The sequence below is a fragment of the Centrocercus urophasianus genome, unplaced genomic scaffold, assembly GCF_019232065.1.
Source record: "Centrocercus urophasianus isolate 14NV4802_14NV808 unplaced genomic scaffold, USGS_Curo_1.0 seq_24, whole genome shotgun sequence".
In the NCBI taxonomy this organism is placed as follows: Eukaryota; Metazoa; Chordata; class Aves; order Galliformes; family Phasianidae; genus Centrocercus; species Centrocercus urophasianus.
In genome coordinates this window covers 4056977-4074895 of record NW_024884800.1, presented here as the reverse complement: position 1 = coordinate 4074895, position 17919 = coordinate 4056977, and the positions used below count along the sequence as shown (strand labels likewise).

The 17919-nt window shown below is 43.3% G+C and overlaps 1 protein-coding gene across 6 annotated transcripts in view; it reads right to left on the bottom strand.

The window, feature by feature from the left end:
• LOC122163806 (integrator complex subunit 6-like) overlaps nucleotides 1-17368 on the bottom strand; it is a 51141-nt gene extending 33773 nt beyond the window's left edge. For 4 of the 6 annotated variants that reach the window (XR_006170051.1, XR_006170052.1, XM_042825305.1 and 1 more), the window contains exons 1-2: nucleotides 300-470; nucleotides 143-220 (exon numbers count right to left, since the gene is read on the bottom strand). Coding sequence is in view for 4 of the 6 variants with exons in the window: in XM_042825305.1 (XP_042681239.1) it covers nucleotides 143-220; nucleotides 300-410 (189 nt within the window). In the remaining 2 variants the exon portion in view is untranslated. Of the gene's footprint in view, nucleotides 1-142; nucleotides 221-299; nucleotides 618-970; nucleotides 3970-17255 lie in introns of those variants that run through there. The other 2 variants (XM_042825308.1, XM_042825309.1) reach the window with 1 other exon arrangement.
• Between the last annotated feature and the right edge of the window lie 551 nt (nucleotides 17369-17919).

The following is a 17919-nucleotide window of genomic DNA, read 5'->3' as shown; positions in this document are numbered from 1 at the left end:
AGCAAAATGTCCGCCATCTTCACCGGATGCAGCCGCGGCCGACACGGCGGCCGGGGCCGCGCCGCGCCGCCTCCGCGCGACGGGCGGCTCCGCGGCGGGGCCGGGACGGCGGCGCAGGGCGGCGGGGAGGGGGCTCGGTTACCTTGATGCAGTAGGGCGGCTCGTCGAAGGTAACCAGCATGTACCTGTCGCCGCGGCTGGCCGGGTCCCGGGCCCGCAGCTGCGGAGAGAGCGGAGAGAAACGGCGTGAGCGGGCGGACGGGGCGGACGAGGGCGGCGGCGCCCGGCCCCGCACTCACCTTCATGAAGATCTCCACGGCGCCCTTGGCAATGTCCAGGTAGCTGGTGCCTAGATACGCCCGCTGGTTCATGGAGGCGGACGTGTCTATGAGGAAGAGGAGGATCGGCATGGTCCAGGCAGAGCGCCGGCCCGCCGGGCACCCTGCGGGGAGGAGGGAGCGGGCAGCGGCTCACCGCCCCCGGCCGCCGCCTGTCCGCCCGCCCCGGCTCCGCTCGCTCCGGCTGCGGCGCGTTACTGAGCTGCTGTGTTCGCCGAGACTCAACTTCTCTTCCCTGAGGTTCCACCAGCACCATGTGACCAGCGCGCACGCCATTGGCTGCGAATTATACCCACATTTGCATATTCATGAGGAGGGAGGCGGGTTGAGGAGGGAGGTGCTAGAGGAACCCTGCGCGCGCGCACACCTGTCAGCCCGCCCCGCCCCTCTGCGGGGTTCCCCGCCCTTCGCCCCAGGGGCTGCCCCGCCCGGCCCGGCCCGGCGGCGGGGGGAACCTCCGGGCAGCGGCGCCTCGCGGCCCGCTCTCGGCTCCGGCCCGCGGCACTCACTCCGCACGTCGCTCCCCCGGGCCGAGCCGCCGCCGCCGCCCCCGCCCCACGCCTGCCCGCCGCGGCCTACCCTGGCTGCCCGAGCAGGCGTGGAGCACGGAGTGGAGCAATGGGGCTAATCACCTGTGATATAACCGCTGTGCTCCCGGCCACTGGAGGTTTCACTTAAGCACTAAATCCTCAGCCCTTCCATTTGCTGGTTTCTGGCCAGGCAACAGTTGTCTTCTGGAGTTCCAAAGCGGGACGTGGGGCCCCCACACCCCACCCCGTGCCAGTGGGGCACCCAGCTGAAGGCAGGGCAAACTGCAGCCAAACTTCCGCAGCCAACACGCCGCCATCCCCACACCACACACCGCTCCCCTCTCAGGTGGGGGAATTCAAAACCACCAGGCCTCAGTTCAGGCCGCTCAGCCGGGCCCTGCCATCACAGCCCCAGTGCCAGCGGTGGGCAGCGCATCGGGCAGCATTCGGTGCCTGTCTGCTGGCGGTTACTCGTTTGCTTCCAGGATTGGATCCAAGAATCACAAAAGCAGTGCTGTCAACATGAATCTTAGTTAGCAGTAATTAAGTAGCTAATAATATTTTCCAGTGTTTTTACATGCAAAGGCTCTTTCTGCGTATTTTTTCTCTCTCTTCGTTCAAATAATAAGCAGAGGCACAGTTCTCGCTCTGTTTCTCAAAGCTCCTTGGGCAATAGTTATTTCACAAGACCACAGGTGAACGCTAAAATCCCCATTACAAAGCATTACAAAATGCAAAGGTTGGTAAAGATACCATTACCCATGTTGATCAAAATAATCAGATGTAAACCCAGGTAATTCAGGGATGCATTTGTTCCTTGTGGTCGCAGAAACAATCAGGATACAAGAGAGTGCCAAATCTCCACACTGTTTGCAGAAAGAGGTTCGTGGGGGTTTGTTTTAAAAGCTTCTGCAAATATTTTTCACATCACGTTATCAAAGTATTTAATTGTAGTGTGCTTTAAGTGGATTAATTAATAGTTGAGAAGCAGCTTATTTTGAAAACAAGTACCGTCAAACTTGGAGCCTCTCCATTCCATTATCTAGGCCCTCTCTGTAAGTTACATATCTGTGACTGCAGCTGTGTTTAAAGTTTCTGAATGTTAGCAATCATAGCAGAAATGCCAGGAGGGATAAACAGATAAATAATTTTATGTAAGTATTAGTGCATATCAATGGAGCCAGACTGCAGGAACAGGATTTGAATCTCTACAGATAAGGCAAAAATTCTGATACCATATTTTTTGTACTGCTGCACGTCAGTCTGGAAAGACAGCTCCTAGATAGGAATAGATTTGCTAAGGCCTGAATGGAAAGTAAACTATTGGTAGGAGATGCCAGCTAATACTGTTAGGTTCCTGCACTGAGAACTTGATGAGGCCACCTATGCATTTCTCTCACATCAACCAGATGAAGTCAGAGACTAACTTTTGATTCCAGCTGATCTCAGCCAATTCAAACTGGCAATCCAGGGGCCTCACGTCCTACAGTGTCCTCGAGCCAGGCTGCGTCGCTCAACAATTACAAGTTCATACCCTCACATTTTCATGTTGATTTTTTTTTTCTTAACCCAGACTGCCTGAAATTTGAAAGCCAGTTCTCTCACATTCAAACGTAATATTTAAAGGTCAAGACAAAACACTGTTTCCAGTTTCAGAGGGTGACCTTTCTAAGGGCAGCAGCAGGCAAGGTTCACATACTCTCCCTCTCTTGAGGATTCTGGCTTTCAGAGCTTGCTCCTGCTGGATACCACAAAAGCTACAGTCCAGCAACTTTCTGGGCATTATACAAGTCATTTACTTAAAGAGGTTTTTTTGTTTGTTTGTTTTTAATTATTATTACTGAAAATAATGGACACCACCGTTGCTAACATGCATGAATGCAGTAAGAGCAAGTAGTTCCATACTACTACCACTCTACAGAATTTGCCTTTTTCAGTGCTGACTACTTGGCAACTAAGGTGACAGACATTTGTTACATCTATAAAGTTCAAAGTATTCTTAATTTTCAATTGAAATTACACTCAATTTCTTTAGCTCTGATCATTAAGGAAATTTTCTCTAAGGGGAAATTAACCAGAACAGCTACTGCAGAGTAAGCTCCCCTACAATTAAATATTTTGAAATCACTCCTGTGTAGATACTCTGTCAAACAGTAAAAAGAAGCATTATTTTGTAAGAATGATCAAACAGATCAATTGCATATTTTCCTGCTGCGCCAATAAGTTATTATTTTTCTGTTTCTTGTCCTAACACAGCATAACATCTAAGCTGTGGCATCTAACAGGTTTTAGCTTTAACAAATACTTCTTAACCCTTTTGTATTGCTTCATCTGTTATTTTTTTTTCTCCCCTACTTTCTTATCTGAAAAAGCAACATAGCTGTGAGACTCTAGCCCTGTTCCTTGGGACACCAAAGAACATCAGCACCACTTGGCCATATGAATCTGAGACGTGCTTGATACCTTAGTCAGAAAATATCCATTTAAAATCTGGTTCAACAGCTAAATCCTTCAAACCTCCTTCCACTTATCCGGCTCCCTGTCTTGGTCTTGTAGTACAGCTGCCCTGATGACTTATTTAAAAAGCTTCAAGCCAGAGCAAAAATGGTAACTGTTCAGTAACTGTAAAAACAATAATGAATCCATGGGAAGTTGGGAAGTATAATCCTCATTAACCAGAACAGGAGCTGCCACAGGGCTAAGGGATTTGTGTAGTAGCACATCAGACAAAAGTTTCAGTATTCACAGTGAGATTTTAGAAGTGTTCAGCACTTAGCCAGCCATAAATCTATATTGTCCCTTTCGGAAATATGAAATCTTTGATTTCAATATGAATTTGTGTGCACTCCATCTCTACTAAGATTAAAAATACAAACTTGTGCTAAATAATAACTTTATCCTTCCAAAGCTCTGGTAACTATATGGCAGAGTGGGGGTATAGAGAATTCTATCTGAGATGGCAGAAGCTGAGCAAATTCGAGACCTTTGATATTTTGTGCTCTATCAGGGCTAAATACTCTCACCACTCAGCAGTTTGCCATTCTTGAGCCAGACAATGGAAGAGAACAGGCTTCTTCTGCCACTATGTCACACAGCCCCTTCTGGAAAGAAAAAAAATACAAAAACAAATACAACAACAAAAAGTAGATGAGTATGTTCCAGGACATTGCTCAGCAGCACTTTTTTTTTCCTTTCTGATTTTGTAAGTATGCTACGTGCTTCCACAAACTGTAACTCAGCCCTTAAAGGCTTCTGCCCCCTCCTCTTGCTCCACTTTCCTTTCAGTTATCCCTCCACTAAAGACAAGTCAGTTTGAAAGTCAGTCAGCTTTCTACAACATTTGAAGAGCGTGGGTTTGCAGAGTAGAGGACAGTAACTGAAGCTGAGGTGCAAATCCCACATTACTGTGTGCCTTCAGACTTTGTGTGAACCTCTCATGGCACTTGAATTTCTTTTCACAGGCTTCAGTGAATTCAAAAATTCCATTTTCAGCTGAAGTATAAGAAATAGACCACAGATACATGCCCTGTCTGCAGCCCATTTTCTGCTGATTTATTGACTGTGCATAAATACAGCACTATAACTGTCATATTTAACCACAAAAGAGAAAGCTCTATGCTCAGGAAAATAATTCAAGGAACATCTGAGAGTTTCATTAAGTCATGTCATCTCTTCCATGCAGTAAAAGATGCCTTTTAGTGAAGGGGAAGAGTCCAGCCAGCATTGTTTCCTCTCTCTCTCTCTCTCCCTCTCCCACCCCAAACCCACAGTTTAAGCCTTTGCTGTACATTACAGAGGCCAGGAAGGTGGGCAAGGTTGCATTTCAGTTCTGTTGCAACCACACTGAGGAGAGATGTGAACCTCCAGCTACACTCCTTGCCACACAGCCATTCCTAGAAAGCTGCTGCCAGCAGGGCAGCAACAGTGCACAAACACAGCTCCACAAAACAGACTGAACTGTCCTGTCTTTGGCTCTTTCAGGAAAGAAAGCACAATCCTCAGGCCCTCACGGGGCTGCCAGCTGCATCCACCAAAGAGTATCATGGTCCAGAGGGCTCCCAAGTGTCTCTGCAAGGTTTCCACGTGAACACAGCTGACACTGCCTGTGGTCCAAAGGTAAAAGACAGATCACCACTACCTGCATAACAGCAGGTACAGTTTAATTTCTATTTTGCTTTAAAGACCAGTGAGAAGGCTATGAAGAAGTGAATTGATTGCATAAGATGGTGGATCGTTTTGCAATAGTGGTAGATAAGCAAAACTCTGACAAAATGTCTCCGAGGAGAAGCTTTGAACAGCAAAACATGCTGTAACAAACTTCCAGAGGCTCTCCATATGAGAGCTGATTTCAAAGTCCAACAATCCCTCCAGAGAAGAAACAACATTCAGAAAGTTTGAAGCAGTAACAGAAAGCAACAACAAACAAAAACCATCCTGACTACTGGAAAAGAAACTGAAACAGTAAGTATAGCAAGCTGGAGAAATGAGTTACTGTGAACGTGAAGATGAGAAAAAGAAATTAGAATACTGCACATATCTATGCATCCGCAGAGAGGTACAAAATCAAAAATACGTGCCTCAGCTCCATGCATCTTTGTGATCAAACTGCAAATAGCATCAGATTAAGACCCTGCAAATCTCACTGAGTTTTCCCAACAAAGATTATCATCTCTTATGCATGCTGGGAGACAACAGAGAAAAGAACAGAAGGATTTCTGGTGGCCTGAGGCAGGAGCTGTGTGTAGCAGGCAGTCACAGCCACAACAAGCAGGGGCTCAGAGGCTGGAGGAGCCCTGGGGATGCTCTGACCTGTAGGTGCGTTTGAATTGACAGCCAGCCAAGAACTGTGAGAAATTCCCCGTTACTTCCTTTTACTGGTCTTATGCTAAATGTTGCTAAGCTGTACCTGGGAACTGGGCCAAAGCAGCTTGAGAATCTTTGGGTGAAAGGCATTATATTAAATATATATATATATATATATATATATATATATAAATCTGGAGTAGTACCCATGTGGAAAGCAGCAATATGAACTACATGAACGTGCAAAGTAACAAGATTTGTTTTTTATTACATTCTACGAGGCAAAATACAAGATAGACAAAGAACACTCACATACGCTGGGGATCTACTCTGAACTGAGAGACTTTACCATAAAGGTAAAGCCACACCTGTTTCATTCCTGGACACAGTTATGGCTCTCTACTATATCATCTATGCACGTCTTGCCTGCAAGAGAAGTTACCCCTTACAGCTTTCAAATGTATCTCCAACAGAGAAAGTTTACCTGATGGTGCGTTCCACATCCTGCCTGCACCTGATCCAAAGCACACCAAGCCCACTGCAAGTCTCAGGGAGCCCCAAATTCTGTACATACCCATGACTCTGCTTTTGGTCTGTGAGTCACTCTTCAGCCCTCAGCATCATTTCAGTCCACAGGGGAACACCCACTATCCCCAGCCAGCACAGAGATGGGGCACAAGGTAGTGTCTCAGAAAAAACATCACTTTAATAGGTCATCATTTTCACCTTGCTGAAATTGAATTTTTTAATGGCCTCAATACATTTATCATTATTTAGTTGTCAAGAAAACAAAACTACAACAAAGCAAACAAACAAAAACAACACAAAGCTACTACAGAAAACACTGTGTAACGAAAATGCTTATGGTAAAATACAAGCATTTAGAAAATGTTATTTTTTCCCCAGAAGAGTTCAGAATTTTATCCGAATGACTGTTTTTCACAGAAGATGGTTAAAGAAACAGAGGATTATCTACACAAAGCACAAGCTTTAGTGCTACATAAGCTCCTACTGTTCCTCCTACAGACCTTCAACCAGCATCTTCTGCAGCTACCTGGCCTTCCTGCCTTGGTTTCCCCAAGCTGCACAATGACTTATTTTGCTGCTATCACTCCTCACCCTGCCCCCAGTCTGAAAGCCACTCAAAACTGTGCCAAGCCCTCAGTAAAAAGACAAGAAATCAACCCTGCCCTGTAGTTCTCTCAAGCTAATTTCAGACATGATCTAATGAGTGGGTGGTAACAAAACAACAAGGCGGGACAGGAGAGAAAGGCCCAAGAAGCACTGCTGGCGTTAGAAGGAAACTCAGCAAAAAGCAAGTGTACAGGAGAACAAAACAAAGGTTCTTAATTAGTCAATAATCAGTTTTATTTTAGATAACCAAGGAAGAGGAGGGAAAGGCTCACCTCCTTAAGTATCCGGTAGGTGTTTGGAACAAGTTTCCAGTAAAAGCATAATCAGAGATAAAACCTTTGTCTTGTTAGACCAGCTCCACACATAGGGTGACACGATGAAAGGAGATGGCAGGAGCAGGCAGTGAGGTGCAGCAGGACTGCCAGCAGCACAGACCACACGGGAAACTCACAGAACTGAGACACGGCAGCAAAGGTGTGCAGAGTTTTGAAGAGCTTGAACCTGATGCAGTGGGACACACACAATAAAAGGCACAAGGTGGAATACTGCAAGTCTGCCAGAATGAAAGGACAGCAAGGTGTTCCTAGCAGATGCTTTCCCATGAGTCTGAAGACACCTGCATTTGCCTTTCTCAAACTGGATATTTATGCCAGATGGGAACATAGAGAAGAGAGCAACTTTTTATTTAGTTTTTTATCTCCTTCTCTTTCTCTTAAGATTTACCGTGTCAGAAGATGCAGCACTGACTCTGGACTAAATGGGGAGGGAAAAAAAAGCCACAAAGAAAAAAACAAACAAAAAGAAAAAAGCCAACAACCCACACATTCTGCTCTCTGTTCCTGTTTAGCTCTGCTGACGTTGCTCAGTACAGCCTTACTGAACTTCCTGATCTCTCAGGTCCCAATTTTGTCACATCCTTGCACTCAATCAAATTCTGCGTATTAAGCTTGAAGGTTTGTTGGCAGTTAAGAGGACTTCAAATCCAGACATTTCTCCTGTTTACTTGCCGTGTGCTCTTATCTACTTTAGGATATGAATGCAACCTCAAATTGGAGAGGTTTAAAGAGCAGTTTTCTCTTCCTTTCAGAAACTTTTGGCAACTTCTAGGAGCTGAAGGCTAATTATTTTAGCACAAAGAGGGACCAAATAATCTTTTAATATGGTATTCCTGTATAAGGTTTCCTCAGCACTTCTACCTGAGAGAAAGAAGAAAGAGCAGTAATAAGAAGTCTACATTTATCTTTTTGAGGTACAGAACAGCTTCACTACAAGAAGGAATTAAATAGGCACAAGCTCTTCAGGTTGGAAAAAAAAAAATGACTGCAGAGAGAAGTGATAGCAGTCTATAAAATCCTGAATGGAGATGGGAGATGCAGTGTAACTGTTTGCTTTCTCTTCTAGTATAAAAGCTGAAGGAGCATCCAACAAAGTCATTACGCAGCAGGTTTAAAACCAACACACCCAAAAGAAAGCACTCTTTGGTGCAGTCCATCGTTACACAGTGGCAGTCATTGCTTCAAGAGATTGCGGAGGCTAAAAACGGATTTTAAAAGACATCACACAAATTCATGGACAGTGTGATCAACAGCAAATAAATACAGTTTACAATACTGTAAATGAAACTTCTGGGTTTTCCCAGAGCCTTTACCACACTGATCTCCCAAAGCCAGGAGGATACACAGGATACACCAAGCCAAGATGTTTGTGCACGTGCACTTTTTCTTCATCTCTCACCATCTGCCACTGGCTGTTCCTGGAAACAGCGTGGCAGTTCCTGTTGCTCAGTGCAGAGCTACAAGGCCAAGTGTTGCATGTTAGTAACGAGTGGTCAAGAGTTCTCTGCATTCTCCTGCTTGGCTCTTTCCTATCTTCTGGCAGCCTTTCTCTTAAAGTAGAAGATACTTCTGGCAAAGCTTCACACTCCAACCAACCATTGTCCCTGCAGCAAAGATACTAGCAATTGTGTAGAGAGAATGTAGCATTCACTCTTTCCAGTTAAGTGCAAATCTCGCATTAAAACAAGGAAAAATGTAATTTATGTTTTTGCATTTAATTGTGGCCTCTGTATCTCATATTCAGTTTTGAAAGAGAAGACATTGCAGCTGCCCTCCATTCTCAGTAAAAAAAAAAAAAGTTCCAATCCTCAGTAACAATTTGATGCTCTTTACAAAACAGTAGAGACGTATTAAGGCCTCCAAGCAGCCACTCTCCATAATTAAGTGCAAGTAGCAATTCACCTGAGAGCAAAAAGTCAAGGAAAAATGCAAACAAAAGAAAAAAACAAACTCCACCTTGAAGTCATTCAGTTTCATTAGGAAAAAAAAAAAAAAAAAAAAAAAAAAAACTTTAATAGAAGATTTTATATGCAACAATTATAATAGACAAAACTTTGCAATTATGATTTTGTCCACCCTGTTTAAAAAAGCTATAACAATGCCAGTTCTCTTCCAAACAATTGCAGAACAGTCAGAAACATTTTCAAACTGTAATCATTCCCTATTCAACTAAATCCATTGTGTTTGCAAGGAAAATCCAACTGAACAGGGAATTTGTGCCAGCCATTTCCCGTATCACATCACGCTCATTCATCACCCCAATACTCCTCCAGCTTGGCACAGTTTATGTACTGTTGTGCCCCTGTGCCAATGGCAGGCAGCTTGTCCCTCACACCCAAGCATTCCCATCCTTTCTTGTTGCTCCTTTCAATATCTCTTCTCCAACATCCCCTTTGCTCCCAACACATACACCTCCTGCTCCCTCTTTTTACTACTCTGCAGCTGGACAAAATAGAAATAGAGAAGAAAGCAGCAGAGTGGGGGAGAGCACAGGACATGGTGGGTGATCAACGCTAGGCACAGACTTTACGGACGCGTAAGAAAGAAAACAGGATGGAAGATCCAAGAAGGAAGATCACAAAAACCTAACGATGGCCAGGCACAGCAGAAGTTTGAATGAGCCACTGATGACTCAAGGTTTCCATAGCATTTGTATTCTCAGCTTTGGATCACACAAAACAAAAAATACAAAATAAGTGGTACTTGCAGTAAGGCAAAGGTGTCCTAAATTGCCCAACACTGCTGCAACTTGGTTCTCCTGGGAAAAGTCACTAATATGGACTGTGCCCTACAAGGTTTAATCTCAGTCCTTAGGATTTGGAGATTCTTACCAGGACCACACGGCCCCATTTCCCTTCTAAGACTAAGAGGGCAGCAGGACCCTAAAATCCAAAGATATTGCCTGCATCTCTGACAGAGCAATGAACAGAAAATAGAAATACTCTGATAGCAGCATCTAAGCATACTCTTTTCCATATGTGGCACAAACTGCTAAATGCAGTACTGCATGAAGAACAGTCCCTGAGATTGAAGAGAGAGCAGGACAGCACCTGTAGTTACGTGGGTTGTGGCTCTTATAGGGAATGCTGCTATGGCCAGTGCATTCCTCACTAATTAAATACAGTCCTTTGGCTGCCAGCCAATTACCCTGTAACCCTGCCATGGCTGTGTTTGAAAACCTGTGGTCAAACAAGGGCTATGTGGAGAGCGTAGAAGTAAGTAAACTCAAATTTAAAGCCTTGCTGCATACCAGATAAAACCATAATATTTCTCTTGCTCATCTACTATTTTCAAAACAAAAGCAAAGGGTATCTGTTATCAAGCTGAACTCTTACTTCCCATCTTGCAAAGCTGCAGCTTGCTGAAGCTCAGAAGCTCAGACTCAGAGGCCTGTCCCATGGCTCCTTGCACCCAGGCTCTGCTACCAGCACGTTCACAAGATCACAAGCTAAGGCAGCTGGTGATGTGGCAAACAGGGAGGGCAGTAAAAGAGGGTAGGGCAGTGTTACAACAGTGCTACAGAAAGCTGCTGCATTTGTTGCATGTACGATATGCAGACTGTTGTAGTTCAGTGCAACTCTATTGAAGCGCAAAGTGAAAATCTCACATTTTCAAAAACTATTCTTGAAGCACTATACGAAGCTGTCTGTGTATAAGCATTATATTCAGCTAATCTTTTAGTCAAAAGAGTGCTATCTAATTTCATTGACCAGGTCTTTCTCAATATTTTTTTTCCCTAACTTCATTAAAATAAATGAAATCTGAGGTCAATGAATGACTTACGAGCTTTAGGGTTTTGCTAACTGTTCTTTCCTACTGAGATTTACTTTCTCATCATAGCCTAATTGTTAATTTCACAGAGGTATAGAACATACACATGCTCAACAGGCAGCTGGCAGTGGCCATATCCTGACTCCTGCCAAAATCCACTTATGGGGATCTAAATAGGCTTGGTAAAACTCTTCACTTTGTGGCCACTTTCCAACAAAGAAAGCATGCAGGCACAACTCTCACATCTAGGTCTCTCCACAGATTCTGCCTTCATCTTAATTTTTATGTATTGGTACATAGGAGTTTCCTGTATCATGAGCTGGAAATTGCTTCTGTTACATTTCCAAAAGGCATCAGAGGATAGCAATATCAGTCACTGTGGCACAGAGACCATGAATAAATTTTAACATGCAATAGAGGAAAAAATCCCGAACCAAGACCTAGAATGACAAAGCAACCCAGTCCTCCCTCTGAAAAGATATTGCTTATTGCTTCCAAGGTTAATGAAACTATAAGCAAGCTGCTTTAGCAAACCCTATGAATTTACATATGTCAGTGTTCTGAATTGTTAGTTTGGGAGATGTTTGAAGAATGATTAAGCTCAGAAGTAGGCAGGCCTCAAATACAGCAGCTGAATGAAAACTCAGTGAGCTTGTGTGGCACTGAGGCTAACCTGCTGCTTCTCCAACAGCTTCCCATGCTACCTGAATTTTGAGCCAGGGGATCAAACATGACAATTTCCAGGGACCTCAATGAAGAAAGTGTATGAATTTCTGGCTTCAAGTCTAGAGGCTGTTTGCTGTTGCCTCCAGAGGACCAGACCTTTTTCCAGTGCTGTGAGCCTTGGCAGATGTGCACCTCAAAATCCTGCATGGCAAGGAAAAAAGTCAAAAACCTGAGTTTCTTAAGGCCATGTTAAATCTCAGTATCAACAGACAGGAGGAAGCTCTCTGGATGAGCTTAGATCTGGTTTGGGATCATAACACAGTGAAAGCCTTCTGTCCAACCAGTTATGGGCATATCAAATAATTAAATTATTTCTTTGTATGAAAGTTGTCGAGCTCATAAATGACCAGCAAGATTAAGAATCAGTGATGTGCATGTATTACTTTTGTACTTGCCAATATTTTGGTTCAGTGACAAATATTAATCCCAACTGTTACCAGTCACATAAACAAACACATTCAATATGCTTCCAATGGTTCAAGTGTTTTATTCTTATTCTCTAGGGGAGAAATTAAATCAGTAGGATTCAAAGGTACTGTTGTCACTGAAAATCACAGCTGACTGCTGTTTGCCTCATTTTCTTTACCAGTAAAGAATGCACAATTTTGACTTTTGGTCACAAGTTTGATTTTTTTTCAGAATTTTTACACCTAGTACATTTCTAATGTAAAGGAGGTGACATTCGCAGCCTGGTTTTAAATGCTCATCCAGGGCCATGGAGTAAATGTATGACAGAAATTACAGCAGAATCTCTATTCTGTTACTTACAATAATGAGCTTTAACAACTATTCAGTCTGCCTCCCTCACCTAAACAGGAAATCATAAATGCAGTTGGTTCCAGTTTTCAGATTATACGATCCCAGCCTTCCTCTTTTGTTGTTGTTCATTCATCCTTTTTATGTAACTGTTCCCTGTGAAAAACATGAAGGTCAAGATGACACTGAACTGTATCATTTGGAAGAATTATCAAAATTGTGGATAAAATTTAGCAGATTGCCACCCATTCTCCGATTTTTGGGAGATGAGATGTTAGCAACATGTTAGATAGAACCACTCCAGTGAACTGCACAGCAAATCTGCTGCCTATGATTGTGTATGCTACAAAGCTGTACAAGGGGGAGCTGTAGATAAATGGCATATTCTTGCTAATAGCAAGGTCAGATAGCAGTGCTGTTGCATTCAATACATTTGGGGGATCCAGTTTATATCACATATTGCCATAATGTTGGTGGCATGATTTCATCAACTTTTATCCCAGTACAATCCAAAGTGTCTCACCTGCAAAGTGTTTTTTGTAGTCAAAAATTTCTTGTGAGTGTAGTAAGGTCGTGGCGAATTTATCAGTATTTACTACAAAAAGCACAAAGAAACTAAAATAGAAGATACACCAAGTGCTGTATCTGCATTGTCTGCACTGTGCTGTTTTAACTGTGCTGTTAGCATTGCATTTGGAAAAGAAGCAACCCAAAGGCTGTACTAGACCAGAAATTTTGAGAGGATCTGTGTGTCAGTTTGTGCTGGAAACACCTCTGCCATCAAAGGCCCACTCTTACGGTAATTGAATCTTTCAAGAAATCAATAACTTTGTCAGATATTCACTTCAGGGGAAAAGCAACATTTCTGAGAGCATCTGGTGTCCTTTCAATATTTTTCCCTTCAGAATAACTTTTCAGTATTGAGCCGTGCAGCACAGTGCTGGTAAGTACCACATAGACCACATTACAACAGATTCTACATTTCAATAGATCCATAACACACGTCTTTTTCTGAAAGTTTCAGTTGCACTCCAAATAGCCTACTAAACTTCACAGATCTCTTAAGAGAGCTCTCTCCCTCCAGCATTCACCGTGGGATTTCCTGTTTTTCTGTTTCTCGTGGCTGAGCCAGGAGTTAGGTGGGCAAATCCTGAAAGGAGAACATGGCAGAAAGACTGCGTGTGGGCCTGCTGTGATGGAAGAGAGCTGCAGTTCAGGCTAGAGCTCAAGGCACAGCTTTCACCACACTCGCTCTCAAGCTGCCGCGCTCTCGTCTCTCTTAGCTGCCATCAGTGTGTTTATCAGGCAAAAGTGGGGAAGAGGTGAAAAGCAGCATGTGGAAATGCCAGGTTGCAGCAGGAGTGCTGCTGGGCCTGAGCAGTGCAGGGGCACAGAGGGCAGTTCTCCCATCAACTCAGCGCTCCCAGCCTGTGTGCATGCAGCACGGCGCTGGCAGCCTGCTGCTGAGTGTCAGAAGCTCTGAAAGAAAGTCTGCAGCTTCAAACAGTCAGAGGCTGTGCTCCAGCAGGGCTGCAGTTAGTCCTCATTTAGTCAACCTCTGCTTTCTCACAGAATCCCCACAGCTCGGTTCAGAACCATCCCCTGCCTTGCACTGAAGCAGCACGTACACAGAGCACACAGAGCTGTGATTAAACCTCGGCATAGGCCACACTTCTCCTGCCAGCCCTGGTAGAGACATGGGACTTTTATGATGTTTAATGAGCTTCAGAAGGGAGATTCTATCTGAGTGAAAGCTGGTCATAATAAAGAAATTAATTTCAAATCGTATTCTCTTATGTTTGCATTTCAGAATGAACATAAATATCCAGGAGAACAACAGGCATCATGAAACAAGATTTGTAAACGTGCTGGTACAAGCTTGCGTGTGAGCCAGTCACAGGTGACCGGTGTGGAGACTGACACTACAGTTCAGCTTCTCATGCAGCTTAAACGAGCACTCAGTTCTGCATCCTTTCATGACAAAGTGGCATTTCATCTCACAAGCAGTTAGCTTTAGTTCAATAAGAGACAGAGCTCCCAACAGGAAAAGGCTGAGTAGGATGAGGCCTCAAAAAAAAAAAAAAAAACCCAAAAAAAACCCGGGGGGGGCCCCCAAAAAAAAAAAACAGATTAAAAGCATGATTCGAAAAATGAAATATTAATACGGGCAAGGCTTCCAACCAAATGTTTCCTTTGGTATTTGCACAAGAGAATGTTATACCTCTAGTGGCAGTAGGAGTGAATTACTTAATATAGTGACTGGAAAATTCAGACTGCAGTTAAGTAGTTTCCCCATCTTGGATACAGGTACATACAAAAACATATCTCATTTTTGAAAAATGACATCTTAAATTCCCATGTCAGTAATTCACACAGCTCAGAGCCTGAAAGTCAAGCAAAAGACACGAGCAGGCCATTCCAAGCTAAACACTGTAATTCATCCAAATAAAATGACAGAACAAACTCACACCCAGAATTCGGATGTGTCTATGGCTTCTGCTGATCATCTAACACCTACCCTCAAAGGAAAGTCTGTTATAAAAATGCTAAGGTACAGTTCATCCCTTCAGGTACGTGGGAGGGCAAACTGCACGCTACAGCACTGCTGGAAGACACATTATCTTACATTTTGGAGGGAGGTGTAAGGGAAGACTGGTGCACACTGTGACAGTGCAGGGAGCTGTGTCTGTGGACACATATCTCCTCCCAAACCCAGCTGTGTTGACAAAGAGTCCTCCCTCAGTCTGCCCAGGGGCTTGTGAGCATTGCTTTGCAATAGGTTACCACCCCTCTGATCTGGATATACTTGTTCGAACACTCCCTAACCTCTTTCAGTGAATATCGTCTGGGCCAACAAACACTTATTACTTAAAATGTTAGGCCATGCTTGCATAGTCATTTTTCTCCCTTGCAAAGCAAGTTCCAGCTATTTCTGCACCCCAGTCTTTGGCTATGCCCTTCAACCTCAGCATCCCCCACTCCTATAGATCAATGCTCTATTTTCCATATTTTCATAAGCCTAAATTGATAGGCTTTGAATTGGATTCCTTCCATGCTCCCGACTCACCTAAATGCTAAGGTCTACGCTGACAGAACAGAGGATATGGCAAGTGGTTGGAAAAAATGGCCATGGGGTTCCTAGGTCAGATTTGTCCAGAGGAGAAATGTTTACAGAGCCATGGCCCTTTGCATTTGTCCCTGGGAAATGACAAGATTTATTTTACAATCACGTCACAAACAATCTGAATGTCCTGTCAATGTCATGCTCTGCTGATCCATCAAACCGAGTTGGATCTCCACAATCAAAGCTCTTTATGGCCTGAGCCTTAGTGTAAGTAATTGAAGATGTGGCTGTTGCTGAGTTGTGTATTCCCATATGTGGTTCAGAATTCTCCAAAGGCCTGTTGCTTTTTAAAGCCTTGGAGCTTTCTGAATTTGCAGATCAGAGATAACTCCAGCCCATATGCCTCCTAGATTCCAATTTCTGTAACATGTTCACCACCTACCAAAGGTTGCATGAACTAAGCACAGATATCTGCTATCAGCAACAACAGTGTCTTGTTCTCTGCTCCCAGCCTTTTAAAAATCCTCTGTCCTGCTGACCTTAATAAAGAAAGAGTTCAATAGCAAAGGTGCATGGTTCCCAGGTATATTCCCAGCAGAACTCCATGCAGGAGCCCAGAACACATCTCAGTTCCATGCTCAAGAAACACAGCGTGTAATGCAAAGAGTCCTTCAGAAAGTAGCTAGGATCAGAAAGAGAAGGACAAATGGTACTTGAGGTCAACTTTTAAAGACAAATCTAAATATCAACATGGGCATTTGCCAGCAGAGCCCTCAGTAAGGCTGCCCTGCCTCCACACTGTACAGCTGCACAAAGACTTAATAAGTTGCACACGTGGAACAACTGAGCAGCGGAGGTGTAGAATGGATTGTACTGAGAGCGAAGCCGTTAATAAGATTTGTATAGCAATGCTTTTTATGTTAATCTCTAAAGAGTTTGCTTTTGTAACATTTAACTGATAAGCATATAATCTAGTTTTAATTTAATCTCTGCAGGTGTTTCCCAATGGTAAATGTTAAATTTTTATTGCTTCCTTGGGCAGCAATAATAGGGAAAATCTCTTTAAAGCTCCTACTGTCCATTTGTATGCAGATAGCATCATATTTTATAATAACTGTAAATCTGTCAGGAGAGCCTCTTTCTTTTGAGATGACATTATAAGTGTCAACCCTGAAGTAAACATATTTGGAAGGAAAATGAAGTAGAGATGTTATTAGAGGTCTAATGAAACAACCCTAACTGCTGATTTCTAAGAGATGTATGCACACATCCTTGAAAGAAGCAGAGCCCACGCTGAGTTTGCAGCTTTTTGTTGAGCAGGACAATGGAGGTTCTCAGCAGGGTCCAACAGACAATACAGAAATAGATCCTACACTTCATAAAGATGATGACTATCTATAAAACCCTCAGTGATTGCTCTCTCTGAGGTTCCTAAATGATTATAAATATCATGGTGTCTAAGAACCAATTATGGCTTCTTTCATATAGCTTCACAGAACAAAGGATATGTCAAGAACTCCAACATCAATAAGCATAAGTTCAGACACCAAGTACAAAGAAGCAAATCTTGATACCTGTGTGAAGTATATTTGGGCAAAATTCACTCAATGTGAGACCTGAGCGAGTGTTAAATGAATGTTTAGATCTTACACTGGCTTCATTCTCAAGAATGAGCATGCATGAAACCTGCCCTTGTTTAACTTTATTATTTTAAAGTGAGCTACACTTTAGGCAATAGTTTTCCCAAATCACTGTATCTACTCTGAAGGAAATACAGCTTTCTGCATGCTGTACTCACCAGGAGAATGTCACAGGGGCCATTAGTAGAGGCACAGAAGGTAAAGGACTTCTATGCTCCAACAGGCTTGCTTCCAAGGCAGCTTGGAGCATGGGCAGTTGAGAGCTTTCAGATGTCTTTGCTCTCCTGTATGGACATGCCTTGAAAGGGATTACACTTTAACAGAGGTTTAGATATTTCCTCAACGGCGCTTTGATATGTGGCTCCCAAGGTCCACATTATTAGTCATAAAAACAAACACTGTAACCCCTGACACAAAGAATACATGCTAGTACATTTAAGTCCCAAGTGACATAGAATGGGAATGCAGCATGCTGCCACTGAGGGGTGGAAATTTCAAAAGTTGCCTCAGAAGCAAGTGGAAAAAAAAGCCAAACTTTAATGGGTGATTTAAAGGTACAAGAACTGTTTGGACAGTACAGGTTGAACAATTCTTACTGTTATTATAAGTGAGAACATTTAGGCTGCTTTAAAAGGTGGTAGTTTGAATGCAGTACTTTTTTTTCTTCTGAGAGTCTTTAAAAATGAAACAAATATCTTTTATGATGTTGCCTGTTTTTTTTGCGTTGTTTTCTTTTATAAGCTGGTATTAACTAGAAAACACTGTCCAGAGAAAGACAAGATAAAAACAACACAACGTGGGTGTGAATGGAAATAATGCAGA